The 23,388-nt window shown below is 50.2% G+C and overlaps 1 protein-coding gene across 3 annotated transcripts in view; it reads right to left on the bottom strand.

The window, feature by feature from the left end:
- CALN1 (calneuron 1) overlaps nt 1-23,388 on the bottom strand; it is a 500,110-nt gene that overhangs the window by 10,097 nt on the left and 466,625 nt on the right. For all 3 annotated transcript variants that reach the window (XM_047714580.1, XM_047714579.1, XM_047714581.1), the window contains one exon: nt 4,581-4,737. In XM_047714580.1, the coding sequence (XP_047570536.1) occupies nt 4,581-4,737 (157 nt within the window). The remainder of the gene's footprint in view (nt 1-4,580; nt 4,738-23,388) is intronic.

Genomic DNA, 23,388 nt, shown 5'->3' with positions numbered 1-23,388 from the left:
CGTTCTGCAAGGAGTCTGCAATGCCCACATCTGGCCGAAGGACCCAGAGGAACCCATGAAGAGGCCAGGGCAGGGCTGTGTCAGAGAGCCCCAGGTTCAAGTCCTTTCCTGTGATTTGACTTTGGACAAAGGACACCACTCGGCCGAGTCTCACTTTCCCCATCTCTACCAGTCGGGCTGCAGAACTACACGCTCAGCTCAGCTGCCCAGGTTAACAAATTTCCAGCGCCTGGCCGGCAGGACGGGCAGGTCCTCCTGTCCCTTGACCTCCTGGACTGTATCCTATGAGTTAATCAGTAAACATACAGGAAGTGGCAAGTCCAACTTCATATACGGTATCATTTGTTACGGGAACCCTGCGTACGGATCCGGTGACCAGCAGGTAGCGGATTCAACCACGAGACCACTCAGTTTCACATGCGCCAGCAACCGGAACCAAATAACGAAACAGGAATTTGCCTCTCAGTGTCCCTGAGCTTCTCCAAATGCAAAGTGTCTGGTGATCGATCCTAAGGGGCGAAACGGAAGCACAACGGCTTGAAACTCTTAGGTAGCCTGGGAGGTGGGTGCGCACTGTGGGAGTCCCAGACTCTTGTATCTAATGCACTTTGGTGGTCGCCGACCTCTTTATTTTTCCAAATGGTTAGAACACAAATTGGGAACACAGACACCCTGGAACACTGAGCATAATTTGTGTGAAAAAGAGAATTCAAACCGATCGCGGGGAATGGGAGTGCCTGAAAGTCATGCCAGGTATGCTCACGGGATCGGGGCCGTACTGGCTGCGGGCTACGGACCGTGCTGGAGAGGCCCTGACTCCCGGGTGCTTCCGTGACCTTGTGGGTGCTCCCAGAGCACCGAACACAGTGGATAACAGCCAGTCAGCTTCCTGACCCAAACCGGGTAACGTCTCATCCAGAAGCCAGGTGTGTGAAGAGAGGAAAAGTGCCCCTTGGAGCCCTCAAATTGGATTCTTCTGGTCTCTTCCCTGCCTTAATGAGGTTTTCTGTAGGTGCCTTCCACACGCGGCATGAACCCCCATCTCAGAGTCTCTGGGAGAACCTGGAAAGCTTCCTTCTGTGGAGCCTGGAGTCTCATCCTATTGTCTCCTGTCCTTTCCCGGAAGAAGATGGAAAGATTCCTTCTTGCTGATGATCACGGAGCTCCGTCTTCCATAAAGACAAGGCAGACCAGAACGTGTGAGGAGCTGGGGTGTGTGTGTGTGTGTGTGTGTGTGCGCGCGCACGCGCGCGTGCCTGTTCATTCATTTATCTGTGGTCTGCATTGGCCTAAAACTCAAACAAGTGAAGACAACAACATCAAGCCAAAAAGAAAACGAAAAGGAGAAGAAGAAACACAGAAACCTCTCCCATCATGGGGCCGTAACCCCCTGGGCTCCTGGCCCATTTCTCCTTTACGTTTCCATTCATAGGGAAGGAAATTTGCGTCCTGACTCAGTGGACAGAAACGGAACCTCTGTACGAGTCTCAGACCCGGGATCTATAAAAGCGAAAGCATTCGTGATGTAAAATGATGCTGCTGGCACGTGGAAGGTCTCCTGCCCTTGTCTCACTGGCTCTGTCACACGGATTGTGCAAATCTTGGGGTCTTGACCCTAACCTTGCTGTGCTCCGAGCTCTTTGATGTGACCTTCTTTAAATTCCCCTGTGCCACACAGCATCTGCGGTTTTTTTTTTTTTTATTTTTTATTTATTTGACAGAGAGAGAGATCAGAAGTAGGCAGAGAGTCAGGCAGAGAGAGAGGGGGAAGCAGGCTCTCTGTTCAGCAGGGATGCTGAGGCAGATGCGGGGCTCGATCCCAGGACCCCAAGATCATGACCTGAGCCGAAGGCAGCAGCTTAATCCACTGAGCCACCCAGGTGCCCTGCCTTTTTTTTTTTTTTTTTTTTTAAAGATTTTGTTTATTTATTTGACAGAGATCATAAGCAGGCAGAGAGAGGGGGGGAAGCAGGCTCCCCGCTGAGCAGAGAGCCCGACGCGGGGCTCGATCCCAGGACTCTGAGACCATGACCTGACCTGAAGGCAGAGGCTTAACCCACTGAGACACCCAGGCGCCCCCAACACAACATCAGTTTCACTGACCACCTCCTTCCTTGCTCAGAGACGGATGTGCTCTTTCATCTTTTTAAGGCAAAGACCTACACTTTTAGGTTTTTCTTCCTGAAGGATTCCTTCCTCTAACACAAAGGAGGGCCAGACTCCCAGTCCCCACGGATCTGCCAGCGGCCGTCCGGCTGACTCGCATGGGTACACACTTGCTGCAGCAAAGTTTTAACAAGAGCAGGAGAGAAGCGCTCCCTGGCTGGGAAGGGAGGAGGTCAAGGCCCGCCATGGGGCCTCAAATGGACTCTTCTAGTCCTAGCGCACTGTGCGGGGGAACCTCAGTGCCTATGTGGCATCTCTTCCTGGACAACTCTGCCCATAAGTACAATCAAGGAAGCCCCTTCTTGAACAAGGAGCGGGCTGTGGGCATTAAATAAATCCACCAGTGACTCTGATCCTACCCAAGACTGGAAAAAACCTGACCACACAGCAATGAGCTTGCATTTGGGGCCAAACACAGTAATATTTAAAATACAAAACACACAGAGAAAACAACTGTCTGATGTGAACACAAGCAAAGTGGATTATGTAACCAAGGTTGCACGGGTCATTCCAAAAAGCAATGTTATAAAACAATGTTTCTTTTACTAAATAAGACCACAAAGTTTAAAGCATTTAGTGCAGCGACTGGAACTTATCAGTTACCACCCCCCGCCCCCGGCCCCCGCGGTTTCCGAAATGGTGGCTGTTGTCAGCGCTCTACGTCCGCGTCAGTTAAAGCAGACGCGGTGAGACCTCGACTCGGAAAACCCCCTCTCAGTCGCTTCCTTTACTAACGTGTGAGCGCTTGGACAATAAAAAGACACTGCTTACAGTTCAGGTGACTTCCCCGTGCACAGCCTGACCTTTCCCAAATTACTAAGACTTGTGGCATTTCTCTGAACAAAACAGTGATCCACAAATGAAGGCGCTTATGGAAAACGAAATGCCCAGAAATACGCTTCCCACCACCTCAGGAGTGTTCGCTGGAGCCCCTGGCGCCTCCATTATTTGAACCGGGAAAAACTAGATGGGACCAGGGGAGGCCAGTGAAAACTTAGCCCAACTTTCCTCCCATCTCTGCCTCCTTCCCCCTACTCACGCTCCCAGTCATCACCGCCCCCAAATCCTGCAGCAAATGGCCTTGACCATGACCGTCCAGCTCTCCCATGGCTCCCACTCCAGATACGGCCACTGATGCTACAGCCCAGGGGTCGTGCACGCCAAGACCAAGGCAGCCTCTGTACCACCACCTTTGCTATTCACAGCAGTTTTGAAAAACTTAAATTTGAATGTCTTCAGAAGGGGCGTTGTCCTCAGGTTGATGCCCCTTCCCACCCGCCATGCCCTGTTTCCCAGGCTTGAGTTAATTTTATCCCATCCTCCTGTTTCCTCTTGTCACAGCCTTTAATCCCGCACACGAAGCCGCCCAGACAGGACCTGGGGGTGTGCAGGGCTGAATGAGCCACTGTGGCCACCTGGACCAACCCCGCCCCGAGCAGACTCCCTGCCACAGTGCTCAGCCGCTGGACCGCGGCAGCTCCAAGACCGGACAGCCCAGTGCTGTTCTGGTGGCCATGTGACCACTCACCCACTGTGTACACTGAGTTTTTTAAGCGTTCAGAAAAAAGAACAGAAAATAACAGTTTGACCTCTTTAAGGAAACTCAGCACCCACACGTGGAAAATGGCCGGTCGCCGGATACCATGTTTTAATACAATGCAAAAAAATTCTTTTTCGATGTGTCAGCATTGTTGCGGCAGTTCTGGTTTTCAAAGTTGGAAAGAGGGATTGGATTCTTAAGCTTCCCTGGAACTTTCTACTAATTAGGGGATCGGGTAAGTGGGTTTTTTCTTAAGTTTTCTTTCCTGAGCCCCTCACAATGGCCTCTCATGGGTCTCTATTTTGGCCCCAGGACAACCTTATTTCTTCGAAAACTCCGTGGTTAAGTTCACGGAGTCATTTCACGGACAAGATCTTCCTGAGCTGCGCCTTCGGGCAGCAGAGCAGAGGTCAGCCGTTCCTCAGGGTCCTGAGAAGTGGGGGTAATTGTCCGGATGCTTCTAGACAAGGACGGGCCCTCAGAGAAGGCAGCCCTGGCAGCCAGGGTCGCCCAGTGAGCCACCGGACTCCATCCAAGTCGCCGCCAGCCTGGCAGGCGTGGCGGTCGTCCAGCAGACGACCGCGGAGCGACCACAAAGCTGAACATTCAATCCCAGACCTCAGAGGACCCCGGGAGGGATGACACAGTCGCTGGTGACAGGGTCACTAGAGGTCCCGCAAAAATGCAGGGTTTGGGGAAAAAAAACCAGAAAGTAAATGACCTGCGGCGTCTGCGCAGCAAGAACCCCGTAGCCTCGGTCCTGGGTTCCCGACCGAGGCACGGCAGCCCGACGGCGAGCACGTTCCGTCTGCGGACGACGCGGCGGCGGCCGCCGAGCCCGGCCCGGGGAGGAAGCCGACGCGCGGGCACCTACCTCCCTCGAACTCCGTCTGGCAGCTCTCCGACGTCTCCTGCAGGCTCTCCTCCTCGTTGGTGATGATGTTCTCGATGTCCTTCATGGTCAGGTGGTCCCGGAAGGCGTGGTAGAGGATGAGCTTCAGCTCCTCCAGCGTTATCCTCTGCATGTCGAACTGCGGGGACAGACAGGGGTGAGACGGTCTCGAGAGCCCAGCTCGGGGCACGGCCCGTGGCCTGAACGCCCCAGAGCTCCTCTCCCCGCGCTTCTCCCAGCCTTGCCGGGTAGCCGATGAGCAGTTTCTCCGGCACGTGCAGCTCTGAGCACACGCGGGAACTTGGCAGGGGACCCTGCGGGGACGCAGCAGGTGCGGCACCCGCCGCAGCGGGGAGTCCTGGAGAAGATGCCACTGGCTCCTTTGGCCTCCCTCTCGCACAGCATCTGCTGTCCCCCCCACACACCCAGCGCACCTCACATGCTCTGGGGTTGTGTCACACGTCAGACAATGCCCAGGTCTCTAACGACAAACTCCCAAGAAGACAGCCATTCCCGTCCTGCTTTACATATACGTATCTTGTCCGGGCCACCTGGGCGGCTCAGTCGCGTACGTGTCTGGCTCTGGGTTTCCGCTCAGGTCATGATCTCAGGGTCATGGGATCCAGCCCCCCTTTTGGTACACGGTCAGCTTCTCTCTCTCCCTCTGCCCCTCCCCCAAATAAATAGATGAATCTCAAGAAAAAGTACATACTTTGTTCTAACAAGATAAAATGCTAGTTCAAAGCCATGTTTATGAGGAAGAGAAGCGAAGGGCCAGTGTAGCTTCCCCTGTCCTGAGGAGAGGATTATACTCTCTCCCTCCATTTCTATCAGGTTTGGTCCTATCGCTTTCTTGGCCGATGGAATGTGAGAAGAGGTCACAGATGCCACATCCAGGGAAAAGCTTTAAGAGCCATTATGTGGTTCGACCAGATATTGCCTGCCCTCTGCTGTGAGGACAGCATGTCCCACGTGGGGGCTGGTCCTTCCACCTAGGCCCCGGAACAAGGGGCAAGGGCAAGAGACCTGCAGACACCCCACGCAGGAAGGGCGAGGGGGGAAGGAGAGCCTCCGTCACGGTCCGCCACAAAGACTCAGGGCTTGTTTGCTATGAAGCCAACAATACAAAAACTAATGCACGGAAGTGGGAGGCTACCCCACGAACTTTCTAAAATATCCTGTTCCAGCGCCAAGTGGGGGGAAATGAGAAAAACGTTACTGGAGGCTGGAAAGATAAAGACCCGTGTACGTCATGCAGAAACTCAGCATTCAGTAAGCCATCGCCTGCGAGGGCTGGAAGGACAGATGTGTGTGAAGGCAGTTTGTGGCTTTAGGTAAGAAGTTTGGGGAACAGCAACAGTTGCAACTGGTTTCCTCTGACGGGTGCCTCAAGACAAAGTGAGCTCAGCGCGAAAGAAATTGTACAGAGAAAGACGAGGATTATATGATTTCACTTATCTATGGAATCTGAAACCAACCAACCCACCCAAAACCCCTGAACTCACAGATACAGAGAACAGACTGCTGGGCTCCAGGTTTGGGGGTGGACGGTGGGTGACATGGGTGAAGGGGACCCGGAGGTACACACGCCCAGCTATAAAATAAGTGAGTTCTGGGGATCTAGTGTACAGCATGGTAACTACAGTTAAGAACACGGTATTGCATATTTGAAACCAGAAGTATAGGTCATAAAAGTTCTCGTTACAAGAATGTGTGGGGATGGATGTTAATTTAATTTATTGTGATGATCTTTTTGCAATATATATAAATATTAAATCACACACAGGAAGCTAACATAATGTCATATGTGCATTGTATCTCATTTTCTTTTAGAAAATAACTAGGGGAAAAAAAAAGAGATGAATTCAGGAAAGAATTGGTTGGTCTGCAAGCCAGGAATAGAGAAACCCAGAAATTCCTGGTCTTACAGAACAGAAAGAAGCAATTGTTTCTCACTTTCAACTAAGAAGAGATAAAACTGAGATATGCTATAAATAACAAAATAAACGTAAGTGTTCCTTATTAAAACCCCTGCATGTGTGAAGTGACTCTCCGAAGAAGCCGGTTATTAAGCTTAGAGAGAATAATTGTGGATGTTAGAGAATATTAGAGAAAATTATTAGAATATTAGAGAAAATAATTGTGGATGTGGCTATCAGCAGAAGACAACTGAAAGCAAAGAGATTTTAAAAAATGACTAAGTTTTTGAAACCGCGATCCTGGGCAGGAGCCAACAGCTAGGGTTAGAAGACTCTATGACTGCTCAAAACCCAAGGTGATCTTTGGGCTCCCAACCTTTTATGGGAACGAGCACTTAGGAGAACAAGCTCTCGAGGATCCAGGCAAGCCCTGGCATCCACTGCCCTCGCACTAGCAGAGCGGCGCGAAGGATGGATGTCCTGGGTGCTGACGCCGGGAACGGGGCTTGAAATCATATAGTGAACACAAGAGCGGCTTCCAGGGAGCAGAACTAGGGTCCAACCAAGGAACGGTGCTCACCCCAAGGTCTGTTCAGTAGGAGTGTAGAATTTTTTCTAAAATTTTGAATGCTGTGTGTCTGCCATCTTTTATTTCTCTTTCCTTCTAGAAGGGATTGGTTGGGGGTGGTTAGCCTGAGTCTGTTCTGCCCTTATATGTCGAGTGTGGCAGTGGTGGATTATGCATTCATTCATTCATTCATTTATTCATTTACAAAGTCTCCAGATCAGGAGGAGCCACACCCAGATTTAGCGTAGGTCAGGAGATTCTAGGTCTTGAGGCTCGGGTCTTACATGCTGTAATTGGATGGGGTTCTTGGGTGTTTCCCTTGGGGAGGGAGGAGTATATTTGTGGCTGAAGAGAGGGAAATGAGTATTTCTGAGTAGAAGTGTGGGCTGTAATAGGTTTCATTATTTCCAATCCTTTCTTTCCCCAATATGCGAGGGTTCTGTATTTCCAGGCCTACTGATGGGAGGCTTTGGCCGGTTAAATGCTGGTGAAAGTCACAGATGAAAATGATGGATGTCTGGAGCCAAGTCTCAGAGCCATCTTGTGTTCTGCCATTTTTTTTTTTCCTTCTGTCACAAAACCACTCACACCAAGTACGGGCTGCTCCTTCACTCTGGCTCCTGGAAAAAATACAACATGGGGCCAACTCACAAAGGACATGTGATTTAAGAGAAGCCCTCACGCTGGCCATGAAGACTTTGGGATTTCTGCAGCGTAACTCAGCCAAGAGTGAACGCAGAATAATATTTTAAGTTAGTCGGGATCGCAGTGAGAGGAAGTTCTGGACATTTTTCTCTCCCTGCTTTCTTTGTGAGCAATCCTTACCTTGCTTTAAAAATGCCCTTATTCTAACAAATGAAACGAGGTCACTGTAATTTGCTGGGAATCTAAGTGACTCCAGTTCAAAGCCATTTACAGAAGAAAGAACCAGTGAAGTAGGTGTGTGAAGTGGATTTGTCTTCTGCATCACAGTTTACTGGCCGTAGAGTGAATTATGAGACACACGTAGGGTCGACCTACCGTCTTTTTTGTCTTACTGTCCCTCAGATTTGATGGGGGGGCGTGTGGTTTGAAGCCCGGGCACTGTAAGAAGCCTGGGAAAGGGCCAGGTGAGGGTGATGGATGTCCCGGACGAGACAATTTGGACGCGCTCCCGCCCAGCGTGCCCCAGTCAGAGACAAAGAGGGACAAAATCAAGGAGACTCTGGGAATATGAGTAAGTATTTCCTGGAAGACCAGCTGAAGGGACCTAACCAGCTGAGAATTTGCTGAAAATCAGAAATTAGGTGAAAAGAATCAGCCAGAGTCTGGCAAAGTGAAGACAAGACACAGAGCCTAGAAATCTCTATTTTCCTTCGATTCAGCCATCTGGGTCATCGTTTAATAACAGGATACTAACATTTAAACAAAATTAATCAAGTAGGATTCCAAGTTTTCAATGTTGTCGGAACAGATCTCTCTTGCCAGTTTGAAAGACATCGCACTGTCAAACACCGCGACTAAATGCCAACAAGTATTCCTTCCATCATCCCTCCGGTAGCTTCTTAATTTTCCTCGGGTCTGTTTTGGAATTACGCATTTTCCTTCAGAAAACCAGCCAGAAGATTAGCACGTAACCATGCACGTTTGCATCCCAGTTTTAAATTTCTCTCCGTACTTCCGATACCCCATTTTGTATCGATGATCCCGCTTGTATCCTCTGGGTTTGGGTTTCCATTTTATTCTGCCGGTGCTGGATCATGGTTAAAGAGCACAGCGTGTACGACTGCTCGTTCCCGGGAACAGAAGTTTTCCATTTATGGTATCTCTGCAGGGTCAACTGCACGAACATCTCCACCCTCACTAATCGTATCAGGTAGCCTCGCATTTATACTCTCTTCCCTCCTCTAACATCACTTGCTGCTTGGTTTGCCAGAGACCACGGGTAACACATCGAAGTCTATGGAGAATCCTGTCGCTCTCAAATGAGGCAGTTCCGTAGTGCGAAAGGTTGATTTCTGAACTCAATCAACAGTCATTGAGGCGGACCCCACGCCAGACCCTGACGGAGATGCAAAGGTGCGCAGGACATGCATCTCGCTCTCCAAAGACAAGCCAAGGAGTGGTTTTAATCCAGTGTGTGACGAGCCACGACAGGGGACACACGGGGTGGCTTGGAAACCCCCTGTGAAGGCAGCAGGTGCTGGGGGCTTCCTGCGGGAGGCGCCCGCCGAGACGGAGAGGAGAAGAGTCTGTCAGGTGAGTGCAGTGGGAGGGGCTAGGGAGGGAGGGGAGAAGGATGCAGCGGCCACAACTCGAGACTACCCCAGGCCCAGGGTGTGAAAGCTGACACGTCCCATGAACGGTTCTACGTCGAATTCTTCGGAGGACTGGGAGCAATGGAAGGGGGGTGGTGAGGGGACCCACGGGGAGGGTATCAGTCCGTACAAGCATTCAGTTCGGTGACACCAAGTACATCCACGCTTCATGTAACCGGCACCACCATCCATCTCCAGAACTATCTGTTCTTCCTAAACTGAAACTCCACGGACACACAACACTAACTCCCCCGGTCCCTCTCTGCTTGCCCAGCCCCTGGCAGCCTCTTCCTGTAGAAGGTCTACTTCCTGTACAGTCTGTCATCAGTCTGACACCTCATATGTGGCATGACCCAGTGTCTGTACTCTTGTGACTGCCTGATTTCACTTGGGTTCATCCCTGTGGCCTCCGCCTTGTGGCTACTGTGAATAACACTGCTTCGAACGCTCTGAATGCTGGGTCAGATGGTAATTCTAGGTTTAGTGGATGGAGGGATGGAGCTTGGTCTTATCTTTTAGGTAGCATGGGGTGCCCCCAAAAGATTTTCACTGGAGAAATGGCTTGAGTTTGAACTTGAGAAAAAGTATCCTTGGTGTATAAGGGGCAAGATGACCCGAGACGAGGGTATTGAAGCAACCGGTTTAGGAACCATGGTGGTGTTGACCTAACGTTCTAGGTCCAAGAGGAAGCCACTGAGGTCCCATGTTAGCAAACCAGAACTTAAATAAATGTTGCATCCTTGTAAATGTTCCTCTTGAGAAGTGCTGAGACCAATGCTGGGCCTTCTCACCCCAAGCAGGGCTGACTGTGTGTGTCCCCAGCCCGACAGATAGTTTCAGTTTTTCTCTTCCTTGTTCCTTATGCATTATCCTACCAAAGCTTCCTGTCTTCTGCCCCATTTTGCATTCTCTGAATGCAAACTGCCTGCTTCATGAAGTGCGAAAGTTTGTGTTCGTCACCTAAATTGTCTTCTTCAATCATTTTTGACCAGTGGGCTATGGTGCCAGAGACTGAAGAACCACGTAAGGGAGCCACGTAAGAGTGCGATCGGCAAGACTTAATGAGCCGTTGGGTGCGGACCGTGAAGGAGAATGAGCCAATCAGGATGACACCCGCGTGGCATCAGCTGGCTGGGAACAGAGAGAGGACAGGCCAGAGAGAAAGGTGACTGGATGAATTCTGGTTGTGTGCACATCAGGAGCCTCCTGAGGGACAGCCCAACAGAACAGCCCGGGGGAGGTCTGGATACGGGCCAACGATATGGCTCTGGAAGTCCTCTGCATACAAATGATAAGCAAAGTCATCAGGCGATGATCAAAGTCATCAGAAAGAAAGAGGGTATGGAGTCTGAAAAGCCCAGGAGAGGCACTGGGAGGACATCAAGATAAACAGGTTGCAGCCTCCATTGGAGAATGGGTGTAAGTTGAACTGTGATTTATAGTAAATGCACATTCTGGTCTTCCATTTATCGTTCCCAGTTCCTGGCTCACAGCCCCCCAGACTCCTGGAATGGATAAGGGCAATGGGAGCGTCTTTGTTACATATTTGGTCTCTTGTTCTCAGTTCCTGCAATCACTTCTGGGCCACAAATGGGTGTCTTGTTATTCACACGCCCCTCTCAACCCTTATAGAGTTTATGCTATGGACGTGACCTTTGGAAGTCCCTGCCAGATGGAGAGCGGGTCGCCAGGGGACCCAATCAAGGACAGAGGGTTGGAACTTTCAGTCCTACCCCCTGATTTCCAGGGAGGAGAGAGGGGCTGGAGGGTGACTCCATCAGGAATGGCCAGTATTGTCATCAGCTGTACCTATGATTTAGCGAGCTTCTAGGTTAGCGAGCTAGGACACTTCCATGTGCCCAGACTCCAAGAGGATGGAAGCTCCTTTGCCATCTCATCCTATGTGTCTCTTCATCTGGCCATTCATTTGTGTCCATTAGTAGCCTCTGCAGTAAACCAGTAATCTAGTGATTAAACTGGTTTCTTGAGTCGTGTGAGCCACTCTAGCGAATTAATGGAACCCAGAGGAGGGCGTCCCGGGAACCTCTGACTCACAGGCAGCCGGTCAGTGTGGGTAACGGTCTGGATTGCAGTTGCCAGCTGCAGCCTTGGGGGTCGGGCCCTCAACCTCTGGAATGGTATCATCTCCAGGTAGATCAGGTCAGAATCGCGCTGAACTGTAGGACACCCAGCTGATGCTGGAGAACCGCTTGGTAGAGTGGGGGGAAACCCGCTCACGGGAACTGGGTATAGGGCTGTAGTATACCTTTTATCAATATACACGGTCATTAAAAAAAATATTCAAGCGCCAAAAAGAGACCAGCAAAAAACCCAGTCTCTTCAGTAGAGTGGTTACCGGGGGGGGGGCAAACTGGGTGAAGGGGAGTAAAGGGTACAATCATGATGAGCACCAAGTTATATACAGAATTTCTGAATCACGATACTGTACACCTGGAACTATATATAACACCATGTGTTAATTATGCTGGAATTCAAAATAAATAAAAATTCAAAGACAAACAAAAAAACCTAGGAGCCTAAAGTTTTAATATATATCAAATTATTTTCCAGATCACCTGTGCTGTCAAATAATACTAAATTTATCAGGCATATATAGAATCCAAAGTAATTTTTAAAAAAATTTAAGTGCCTTCTCTTTGAAAATAAATCTGTTTTTACATCAAGATGGCTATGCTTTTCTTTTTGAGTGGATTTTCTGCTAAATTTTTATCTCCCTTTTGGTTCTTAAATTTATTGTGTTGTATTAAATACATGTCTCTTTATTTTATTGTTGAATATTTTTAGAGAAGGAGGGGGAGGGGCAGAGGGAGAGGGCAGGAGAGACCCTTAGGCAGGCGCCACGCCCAGCATGGAGCCCTGTGGGGGGCTTGATCCCAGGACCCTGAGACCATGACCTGAGCTGGAACCAAGAGTTGGACGCTTCACCAATGGAGCCACCCAGGTGCTCCAAATACTTGTCTCTTTAAAAAGGCATGTGTCTTATAAAGAGAGTGTCTCTTGTCTCTTATAAAGAGAGTAAAGTTGGATTTAAAAAAAAATCTAGCTGGAGATTCTTTGCCTTCCAACGGTGTAGGCTAATTATATTTTTATATGCCATAAACATGTTTGGCTGTACTTTTTAAATTTCATCCTCTGCTTTCTGGACTTATCTTTCTCTATGGTTTCCTTGCCTTTTGTCTTTTGCAAAAAATAAAAAATAAAACCCCAAACCTACAGCTGTCCTAGTTTGGATTATACTGGCAGATATCTTTCCATTTATCAAGTGCATTACTTAAGCCATAATTTCTTATATTATTAAATTCAAAACACTTAAATTGCATTTTCTCATCTTTCCTTGCAAATGACAAGAAAGTTTATAGTACCTTTATTTCCAACCTCTTATCCAACACGTTATAGTCTTGGTAAGTTTAATTGAAGATTTATTATGACACGTTTCCTACCATGTGCATTTTTCCTAGAATAGTATTTGGCTTCTGCATTTAATTTTACAACAAAATTTATAACAGCTACTGACACTTCACTGTATTAAATTGATTTCAGTGCTCATTTCCCTTTCTCTGTGACTGTCCCAACCCTGATTTTCATCCAAATATCTGCTAAGAGAACTTTTAAAAATAGTTTGATAATGAAGCGTTTGTGAACACTACATTTTCTGAGTTCTTACAATCTGATAATACTTTGTTCCCAGCATCTCCTATGACAGAAGACTTAGCTGGGTGTAAAATTCTAGAATCACACAAATCTCCCCCTCAAAGCTCTGTTGAAACTTCTCTGGATCTTCTATGGTTTGATGTGGGAGAGGAGGAAAGAGGTCGGGGGCTGCTGGAGTTTCATGAGGGGGCTTTTAATTTTTACACCAATGCCATTTTCGGTTTCCAGTTACTTCTGGACAACAGCTTTGATTACTGTCCTGGTCCTGTTCCGTCGAATGGGTCCCCTCCTCTGGAATACACAAGATTCTAAAATCTCTACCCATTGTTTCCATATTTCCCACCTTATCCCTGCTCATTTTCATCTCTTGGTTTTGTATTCCACATCCCCAATTCCCCCCCCCCCCCCCCCCCCGTTAATCCTGCTTCTACTTCTCTCCAGTGTAGGTTTTAATCCTGCAAAGTGTTTGATTCCTTCCCCTCTCCTTCCTTTGGTCCATTCCCTTTGTGCCCAGACTGTTGCTGTTGCTTTCTAAAAAACATGATCTAAAATGCTTTGCATTGCTTTTAAAGATTAAAATATTAAAGAACATCAAACAGGCATCTTCTACAATTCTTCCCTGATGCACTTTTCAGAGGCAAGTTCCTCCTCTGCGTCCTTCTCCTTGGACATGCTACGTTGTAAGGAGTCCAGGGTTACGGTTGCTACTGATCCTGTGCGCCTCGAAGTGAATGGGGGTTTGCAGGACTTGCAGAAGAGGAGACCGGGGGGCTGTCTTGGCCGTGGGTATCCCCGGGCTCCATCTGCAGTTCCTGGGGTCATTCCTCAGGCGCCACTTTGCAGATACTAATTCTCTCTTGCTCCGGAAGCTTGGTTCTTCCAAGGTTAAGATCGTTGCACGTCCTTCTTTAGCGCGACCCAGAGGTTCTAAAGTGTGTTTCCTGGACCAGGAGCACCAGCAGCACCTGGAAACTGGTCAGAAATGCAATTTCCCCAGTGAACTTCTTAACCCTGGCTCTTCCCCGGGGAGTTCTTTGTCTGTCTGGGGGCCTCTGCCTGTGGCTGGAGGCAGAGGCATGCGCCGTGCCTTACACAGTGTCTACAGTCAGTCCCATCACAGAGCCCGGCTCCGGCCGACGCAGGACAGATGTTTGCTGAATGAAGAAGCCTGAAGCTTCCGTTTGTTCCAAGCAGTCTTTCTCACGTGCCTTCCCCCTGCTCAAGGCTCCTCAACCCCAAACCTGACAGACGACCAGGAAGAGCCCGGGTGTGATGGGACCTCCCACGTTCAGCTTCTCTCTCGGTGCAGGGTGCACGAAGCCAAGTAACTGAATGTATTTTCCCGCTGTGGGAGGAACCTCGGGGGTGCTCGAGTCTTCAGTGGATCCCCGAATTCTTGACAAGATGACATACCCGACTGCTGGAAGGGCAGAATCCTCTGTTCTCTGCCAGGTGGTCTGCTCTGGAAGGACACTGGAAGGCTGGGTCCCCAGCTTCCCCGACCAGATTTCACGTGGATCCAACTCACTCATCGCAGAAGGCGTGAGGTTAACTGGATGACACTGTTCCTTCTCTGGAGAGAACGGGCTGGGTGATCTCTGGAACTCCGCCCGCTCCTGTTCTTTTCCCTTCCCGCCTGCAAGAGGCATCGTCGTCCCGAGAGAGAGCTGCGCGGATCAGTGGGGTAAGAGCTCCTCAACCACGGCGGGAATGGGGTACCGTTTGCTGTGGGAGCAACTCCTGTCGTCTGGGACGTCTGGACAGGATCTCGGGCAGCCAGAGTTCTCCCCACGGGACTGAGTGCTCTCATGCGTCTCAGTGCAGCGTAAAAACAGAGCCATTGTCAAGTGTGCGCTGAGCACCAATGTGGCAAGGACACACACGGTCCTTGGAGCTGCAGTTTCCCGCCTGTGCCTTTCCTTCCTTGCGCGGCCCCACGCCATGGACAACACAGGTCTAATAAGCAGCCCCCCCCCCCCCCGAAAGGGTGCCTCTTGCCATCAGCCCGTCAATGGCGTCCAGAGGCGAATGACAGGAGGCACCCGTGTAACCTGGGAGACTTCCAGAGTCCTTCTGGGCTCCAGGATTTCCCCACACGGAGACCTGAACAGGGAGACTGGAACGGAGGCATTGAGCGACCCCTCCCCGCTGCGAGCAAAGGCGGACGCGCCCGGATCCTGGACAAGACGAGCGGGCGGGGCCCAGGCATGGGAGGCGGCTGGAGGGCCTCAGAAGCAGCGGCGGGTACCAGGCTGCGAGGGATCCGTCAACCGCACACTTGCCGCGGCGGGCCCGGGGCCAGCGAGGAGGGGTGTGCGTGTTCTGTGGTCCTGCAGAAGCTAGGACGGGGCTGGGTCCTCGCGCGAGGCTGCAGACACGCCCCGGAACGCAGTGATGACGCAGAAAGAAGGGGAGGAAAGAAACAGAAAGAAACGCAGGAAAAGAGGCAGCCCCAGCATCACACCGGAACGGAGATGGGGTACCCATTTACTGCCGCATTCCAGAAGGAAGTTTCCACCAATTGCCAGACCTACGGAGCAGCCACGTGGCTCAGAGTTGACGGCTGGCACGGAGAAAACTCTGCTGCGGGACAGACTCCCCAGGCCGAATGCCAGCGGGCGGCTTGGGGTCGGTGCCCACTGGCAGGTCCCCCGGCTGCAAATCGGAGACAAAACATCCCGTAAGACCGGACTCTTTGGCGGCCCAGCACCTCGTTTCCAGTCTGACTGTCTGGGGGCAGGTAGCCGGAGAGGTTAGATGGAGGACGAGCTTCCTCCGTGACAGGTGCATGACACACTCGGCCTCCCCGGAGCCTCCCGTGGGTACTGCCCGGAGGAAGGCCAGGCCACCTCATGCCCGTGGCACAGATGAAGATGCCGGAGCCCAGAGAGGTTCAGTAACGCAGCCGGAGAGGAGGAGCAGGGGAGTGAGACTGATGATTTCCGACGGAGCACATGCCCTCTGCTCCCCTCTGCTGCTTTAAGCTGAACTTGGATTTGGGGTGTCTACCTCGCTCTCCCCGCTGCGGTTGTTAAAACGTGCCAGCCAGACTCCCCTGTGACCGGGGACAGGGGAAGGTCAGCTTCAGACTCTGTGGCTCAGATATCTATGTTCTCTGTAGGCTTCCCCTTACTTATTCAACAAATATATATCGGGAACCCAGTGAGCAGTACGCATTATTCTAGACATGGGGGATACGTCAGGGAGTGGGGGAGAGAAAATTCCTTGTCCTCAAGGAGAACTGTTGGGACAGAAAGAAAAGAAGTGACCAGAATGTCAGATGGTGAGGTGTGTCGTGGGTCCAGGGAAGCCAGGAGGAGGCTAGGGAGTTCTTGGTGGGGGCGGGTGGTGGTGGTGGTGATTCACTTTTAATGAGGGCATCAGGGGGGTCCCTGTGGGATGGTGCCATTTGGGCAGAGACATAAAGGGGTTGAGGGTGGGTGGTACGGCTCTCTGTGCAGAGCACAGTCCAGGTACAGGGAAGGGCAAGTGCCAAGGCCCTGAGGCAGGCACATGCTTGGGGTTTGGGCTGGAGGGGCTAGAGGGCAGGGAGCGAGGGCACACTGTTCTGTAAGCAATACGGCTCGTGGCAAGAATCAGGAAAACATTTCTCTTTTTAAAATGGACACAATGGCCGCTCCGCAGCGTCTTCCCTAGGGTAAAACGAAAGGTATGGTATTGGAGTGCGGGTCAGAGGAGAGGACATCAACAGCTCTTTGCTCCCACTCTCGACTGCCACAGTGATCGGAGCCTTAGACTGAATAATAATTCACTCCTCTCAGTACCTTTCCACCAGCATGATCTGTCCCACTGGAGGGAGGACCTGGGAGGACTCCAGAGCACAGAGCTTTGTGGCCCTCCTAGAAGTGGGTTTTGTGGGAGGCTGAATCGCAGCCCCAAAGAGATCTACATCCTGACCCCAGGACATGCAAATCAGTTCCTTTGCTGATGTGACCAAGTTAAGGACCCTGAGATGGGGAGGTTATCCTGGACTCTCTGTGGGGCCCGAAATGCAATCACAAGGGTCCTTAGAAGATGGAGACCGAGGGAGGCTGGACACAGGAGGACGGCTGAGGAGATACAATGAAAGAGCGATGCCTTAGCGATGCAGGAAGGGAGACACTGGAAGACAGGCCGTCATGGGAAGCCACAAAAGACAATGAAACAATGACCCCCCTCGCCCAGAGCTGCCAGGAAGAGCTCAGCCCTGTGGACACCCTGATGTTAGCCCAGCGACACCGGTTTTGGACCGCTCATCTCCAGGACGCTCAGAGAACACGTCTACGTTGCTTTAAGCCACAGAGTTTGTGGTGATTTCTATTGGTGATTTGGCTGGTCAAATAAAGGTGTTTTGCTAAGAGCTCCCCCAGGTCTGGGAAGAACCTGTCTCGCCTTCGGGAGTTCGGACACGGGGGCTGCTATGATTTGTCAAGCGGGGGTGGGGGGCGTTTACTGGACCGTCCAGTTTGGGGGCTGAGGGTAGAGCATGATGGTTCCTGGGAGAGCCCGGCAGAGGCCCACAGGCATCCCACTAGACGCCAGCCCCGGGAGGTGTGTGACGTCTATGGTATCTGAGGGTGATCCCGTGGGAGAATCGGAGACAAGCAGAGGAGTCCGGAGAAAGAGGTCTGATTCTCACAGCAACTCTTGAGAATAAAACACATACGCAATTCCCCTTTGCACACCCGAAGGGATGTGGTGAGGCTCCAAGGGGTCCGCGGCATTAAAGTGAAGTCGTTTATGATGCATGTGAATGAAGGTGAAGACGTCATGAAAACCCAGAGTGTGTGTCTGTGACAGCATATGTGTGCGTATGTGCATGTGAGGCCCCAGTAGGACTTCTGAGAAAAGTCCCATGACCTTAGTTTCCACCCAGACACTGTCATGTAGTGGCTGTGTGACCCGGCCAAAGTGTCTAAACTCCTCTGTTCCTCAGTGCTCTGTTCCCCTGCGACATACACGGTGGTACTTCTATCCTGGGATGTTCTGCGGACACAACTCCTTCTAGTCTAAAATGCGCAGCTCCTTGTATGTCACACATTTTGCTGGCCTGCACCCAGGTTGTGCTGTGGCAGGAGAAGGTAATTCGGTCCAATGTCACCTGGTCGGGCACCACACAGGTAAGGCTCAAGTCCGGGGTCTGTTTCTCTGTTTGCACCCCTTCACCGCCTACCGTGGCAGTTTCAGAAAATGAGATTAATCAGCTGAGTTCTGTGAATAAATGCAGAAAGAGGTTGACAGAAAAGTCCTACATGCGCAGACTCATGGAATGATAATCGAGGGACATATATGTTCATACAAAATCGAGGGATTCCGGCACTCTCCAGCTGAATCTAGCAGGTCACTTACTAGCTTGGAATGTGTTTCTCTCTCCATTTAATAGATAACAATAATACTAATAATAAAATGATCAGAATAGTCACAAGGAGGTAAGAATAACAATCATCGTAAGAAGCCACCTCCTAGAGATTTGGGGAGTATCAAAGGAGATAAGAATGTTAAATCTTTTTAATGAAAAATGCAAGGTAATACAACCACACGACATCACTGTGGTAGGCCTGTTCATGCGGAGAGACCCAGCGTCATCTCTGTGTTTAGGCCCACGGAATCCATCTCCGCTCCGGGCTGCAAGCCGCCGTCGGCCGGCCCCGAATTCCGTCTGAGAGCAGGGATTGGAGCTCCTCGTGCCTGGAGCACATCTGCTTTTTTTCTCATTTAAAGACTGTCACTTAGGCTTTTAGGATTCTCTTGACAGCTTCTGTCTGGTGTTCAGCAAAGCAACAGAACGAGATGTCACTGCATCACTCGTCTCATTCTGGAGCGTTCCTTTTGCCACACCCAGGACCCCAGACAGGCAATTCTTTTTTTATAAAGTTTTTTTTTTTTATAAAGTTTTTTTTATTTTTTTATTTCTTAAAGATTTTATTTATTCATTTGACAGAGAGAGATCACAAGTAGGCAGAGAGGCAGGCAGAGAGAGAGGACAGACAGGCAATTCTTAGTGACTTTCTTCAGATAGGAAGAAAAGCCCTTTCTGACGGGCTGGGAGTAGAGCCGGGCGCAGCTGCTCGTAAATGCAGGTAAGGACTGTAGATCTGCTCGTCTGGAGCCACGGATGAGGCTTGGCTGTCCTGTGATCCCGTCTGCACGGACGGGGCCTTTCCGGATACATGCGCTGATTGTGAAACAAGACCTCAGAAGCCAAGGTGACCTGATGAAAACCCTCCAAGGACTCCTGAGTGCTTTCATCACGGGGTCTAAGCTCTTCAACACAGCTTCTTAAGTCCTTCCGTGATCTGGCTTTGCCATCATGTCCTGCCCCTTCCCACCCCTACATCTGACTCCTCCGCGTGCTGACCTTCCTGAGCACCAGAGGCTGCTGATTCCGGGACACTGTGCTCTGCCTGTGTCCTCCTCTGAACCAACCCCTTGTTCAGGCCTCACCATCTCCAAGATTCTTCCGATAAGCCTTTTGGGTCCCCTGAGGTTGAATGTGCTTCCCCTCCCGTGTGATCCATGTTACCCCACATCCGACTTTATCAGCACATCCATGACGCTGTACGAAAATTGCCTGCTGGCATTTCTGTTCTGTCCAATAGAACAGAAGATCCCTGAGGCTGGAGATGTAGCCTGTTGGTGGTTTCCTTCCTACAGCGCCTCGCCAAGGCTAGCCCTAGCTCAGTGTTGGCAGAATGGAAGAACGGGCACATGGTGTCTTAAGAAATGGCTAAGACAGTCAGGGCGCTGAGGAAAGTCCCCATGCACGAGAAGAAGCGTGGCGAACGGAAATACTCAGAAAACGGGCTGTGACTGCATATGGAAGTTTGAGCAAAAGGATGGCTTGAATGAAATCCAAGGATGGTCACCGCAGTCAAAGAAGGGAGAACACGTGATGCATAAGGGATGAAGGAAATGTGACCAGATGCAGGATAAAGAATAAAAAGACCTCCCCAGTGCACACACCGATCAATGAGACAGAACAGAACCCGCACATGGACCCACAACTCTATGGCCAACTCATCTTCGACAAAGCAGGAAAGAATGTCCAATGAGAAAAGGACAGTTTCTTCAACAAATGGTGCTGGGAACATGGGACAGCCACAGGCAGAAGAATAAGCCTGGACCATTTCCTTACACCACACACAAAAATAGACTCAAAATGGATAAAATACCTAAATGTGAGACAGGAAACATCAAAATCCTAGGGGAGCACACAGGCAGCAACCTCTTTGACATTGTCCAAAGCGACTTCTTATTAGATATGTCTCCTGAGGCAAGGGAAAGGAAAGCGAAAATGAACTATTGGGACTTCGAGATAAAAAGCTTCTGCACAGCAAAGGAAACAAATAACAAAACTAAAAGGCAACCTTCAGAATGGGGAAAGATATTTGCAAATGACGTACCTGAAAAGGGTTAGCATCTAAACCCTATAAAGAATGGATCAAACTCAACACCCCAAAAACAAGCCAGTTAAAAAATGGGCAGAAGACATGGATGGACGATTTTCCAAGGAAGACACACAGACGCCCGACAGACACATGAAAAATGCTCCACATCACTCATCATCAGGGAAAGACAAATCAAAACCACAATGAGATCCCACCTCATCGGTCAGAATGGCTAAAGTTAGTAACTCAGGAAGCATCAGATGTTGGCGAGGATGCGGAGAAAGGGGAACCCGCCCAGCTTGCTGGTGGGAGCGTCAGCTGGTGCAGCCACTCTGGAAAACAGTGTGGAGGTCCCTCAAAAAGTTAAAAAAAAAAAAAAGTCCTACTCTACGGTCCCGCGATTGTGCCACTGGTATTCACTCAAAGGACAAAAAACACTGATTGGAGGGGATACACGCACCCTGATGCTTACAGCAGCATTGTCAGCAACAGCCGAATTACAGAAAGACTCAAATGTCCATCAGTTGATGAATGGAGAAAGCAGGTGTGGTATGTATGTGTGTGTGTATGTGTGTATATATGTGTATGTGTGTGTGTGCGTATTTGTGCGTATGTGTATGTGTGCATGAGTGTGCCTATGTGTGTATGCATGTGTGTCTGTGTGTATGTAAACACACACACAATGGGATATCAGCCATCAAAAAGAATGAAATCTTGCCATTTGGAGCAATGTGGAAGGAGCTAGAGGGTGTTACGCTGAGTAAAATCAGTCAGTCAGAGGAAGACAAATACCGTGTGATCTCACCCGTATGTGGAATGTAAGAAACAAGAAACAAAACTGATGAACACGGGGGAAGAAAGAGGCAAACCAGAAAACAGACTCCTAACTACAGAGCGCAAACCGGGCTGCTGGAGGGACGGCGGGTGGGGCCGGGCCACGGAGGATGCGTTAACACCCAGGGCCCCGGTTAGGACGTAAGTAACGAATCATTAAATCCGACACGGAAACGAACAGTACACTGTACGCTAACTAACGAGTTTAAGCAAAAACCTGAAGAGGAACAACAATAAGAAAGAATCAAAAGACCAAAATCGAATGGGTCGAGGCTGAACGGAGGGCGGAAAAGAAACAGGAATGCCGAAGCCAGAGAGAAGAATGATAGCGTGAGGCCGAGTGTCCCTTCCCGGCTACAGACTATCAGCTCCAGTGGCTGAAAATTAAGAGAACTAAGGTACTTTGTTCTGAGGCTGAGAACGGAAATGAAGGTGGTGTTTTTTCCCTTAGAATCCAGAATTAGTTAGAATACCCTTGACCCAATTGTAGTTCCCAGAGGAAACCCCACGCAGTTCAGAGACCTTCTTCCTCCAGGAACTTAGCCAGACAGGAGTCCAGGGTGAAGGCCACGGCTCTCTGTCCACGAACCAGATCACAAATGCCACCTGGGTGAAGCCACACGGCCCAGCGCTCTGCTTTAGTAACAGATCACAAATACGACATTTCACTGGGCTGTACGGTCCCCTGTTTAGTAACCGGATCACTAATATGGCACTTGGGTCAGTTACGCGTCCTTCTGTTGGTCTCACCGATCACAGCTAAGGAATGAGTTAAGATTTGCGGCTGTTTTAGTAACGCGACCGCAGAGACGACATGTGGGGAAGGGGTCGCACTTTCCTATTTAGGCACCAGACGACAAACTCTGACTGTGGCTAAGCTATAGCTTCTCCCTCTTAATACCCAGGTCACACGCTCAGCAGGTGGCGCGCCCTCTCCCATCACGAACTGAGCACAGAGCTACGCCGTGCAACGCTACATTTATAGGATTCAATTATATACCCCGACCTCATCTTTTAAAATTTTATTTGTTGCCTATGAAATTTTAATCAGCTAAAGATAAACAAACACTTTTATAGGAACAAGATAACTGAGGCCGTAAAATCAGCAGCTTCCCAGAAATACTTCAAAAGGCCGGCTGGGCTCATGTCAGGACAGAGGGAGTGGAGATGGAGGGTTCTGGAAGAAACACACCACCCCTGCCGGATTTGGGGATGCGGGGACATCAGAATGGCAACGGGACAGACCAAGGCCATTTCATTAGAAGCTCTTCGCCCGGTGAACTGTCACACCGGAGAAGAACTGGGGTTTGTTGTCATGTGCATAAGTGCAAAGCAAATTCTTACTTCCCCCCACACTCGGCCTATGACTGGGTATATTCCAGGGGTGTAGGACTTGGCCGGGTGACTTACTCTGGGCAGTAAGATGTTAGAGGAGGGGGTAGAAGCAGATGCCATCGGGTGCACCTTCTTGTACCAATGACATCTCTGTACAAAAACCTTTCCATGGGTTTCTGCGCGCTGGGCCCAGAATGGAAACAAGTGGCACTGACTAGAAACGCAACTCATGCTGGGTGCAGAGCCGCCCAGCTGACCCTCAGCATGGAACCCATGAACATCACTGTAAGTGCGTCTCACATGATGCCACTGAGTTTCGGGGTGATTGTGCGGCACCATTGTACAACATTCACTGACACACTGGGAACGTCCAAGGGGAAGAGTGACCACACCACGGGGGCAGGAAGCAGCGCAAAGGAAAGGGCCACACAGCTGGATGTAGCTTCGGGCGAAGGTTGGGTCTCACAGAAAACGGAAGAAAGGATGACCCAGACTCACTAGCTTTCCCCTTCACAGAGCAGCAGCCCTACAGAGATACGTGAACTTCCCTGAAGTGCCTGCCCGTGTTCCTGGCTCTCCCCACACTCAAAACTGTTGGCAGCTCACTGAGGCTCATGCCGGTTTCTTGCAAATTCTAGTCCATTATTTATCTTTATGCAAAGACAGGGTGCACCGGGTACACAAAGATCAGAGGAAATGAACACACAAAGTCTGCAACCTGCGAAAAAGAATTCAAGATGTACAAATCGCAGGAGAACCTAGCACTTTGGAAACTGA

The sequence above is a fragment of the Lutra lutra genome, chromosome 18 (genome assembly GCF_902655055.1).
Source record: "Lutra lutra chromosome 18, mLutLut1.2, whole genome shotgun sequence".
NCBI lineage: Eukaryota > Metazoa > Chordata > Mammalia > Carnivora > Mustelidae > Lutra > Lutra lutra.
This window is presented reverse-complemented; position numbering and strand designations above follow the sequence as displayed.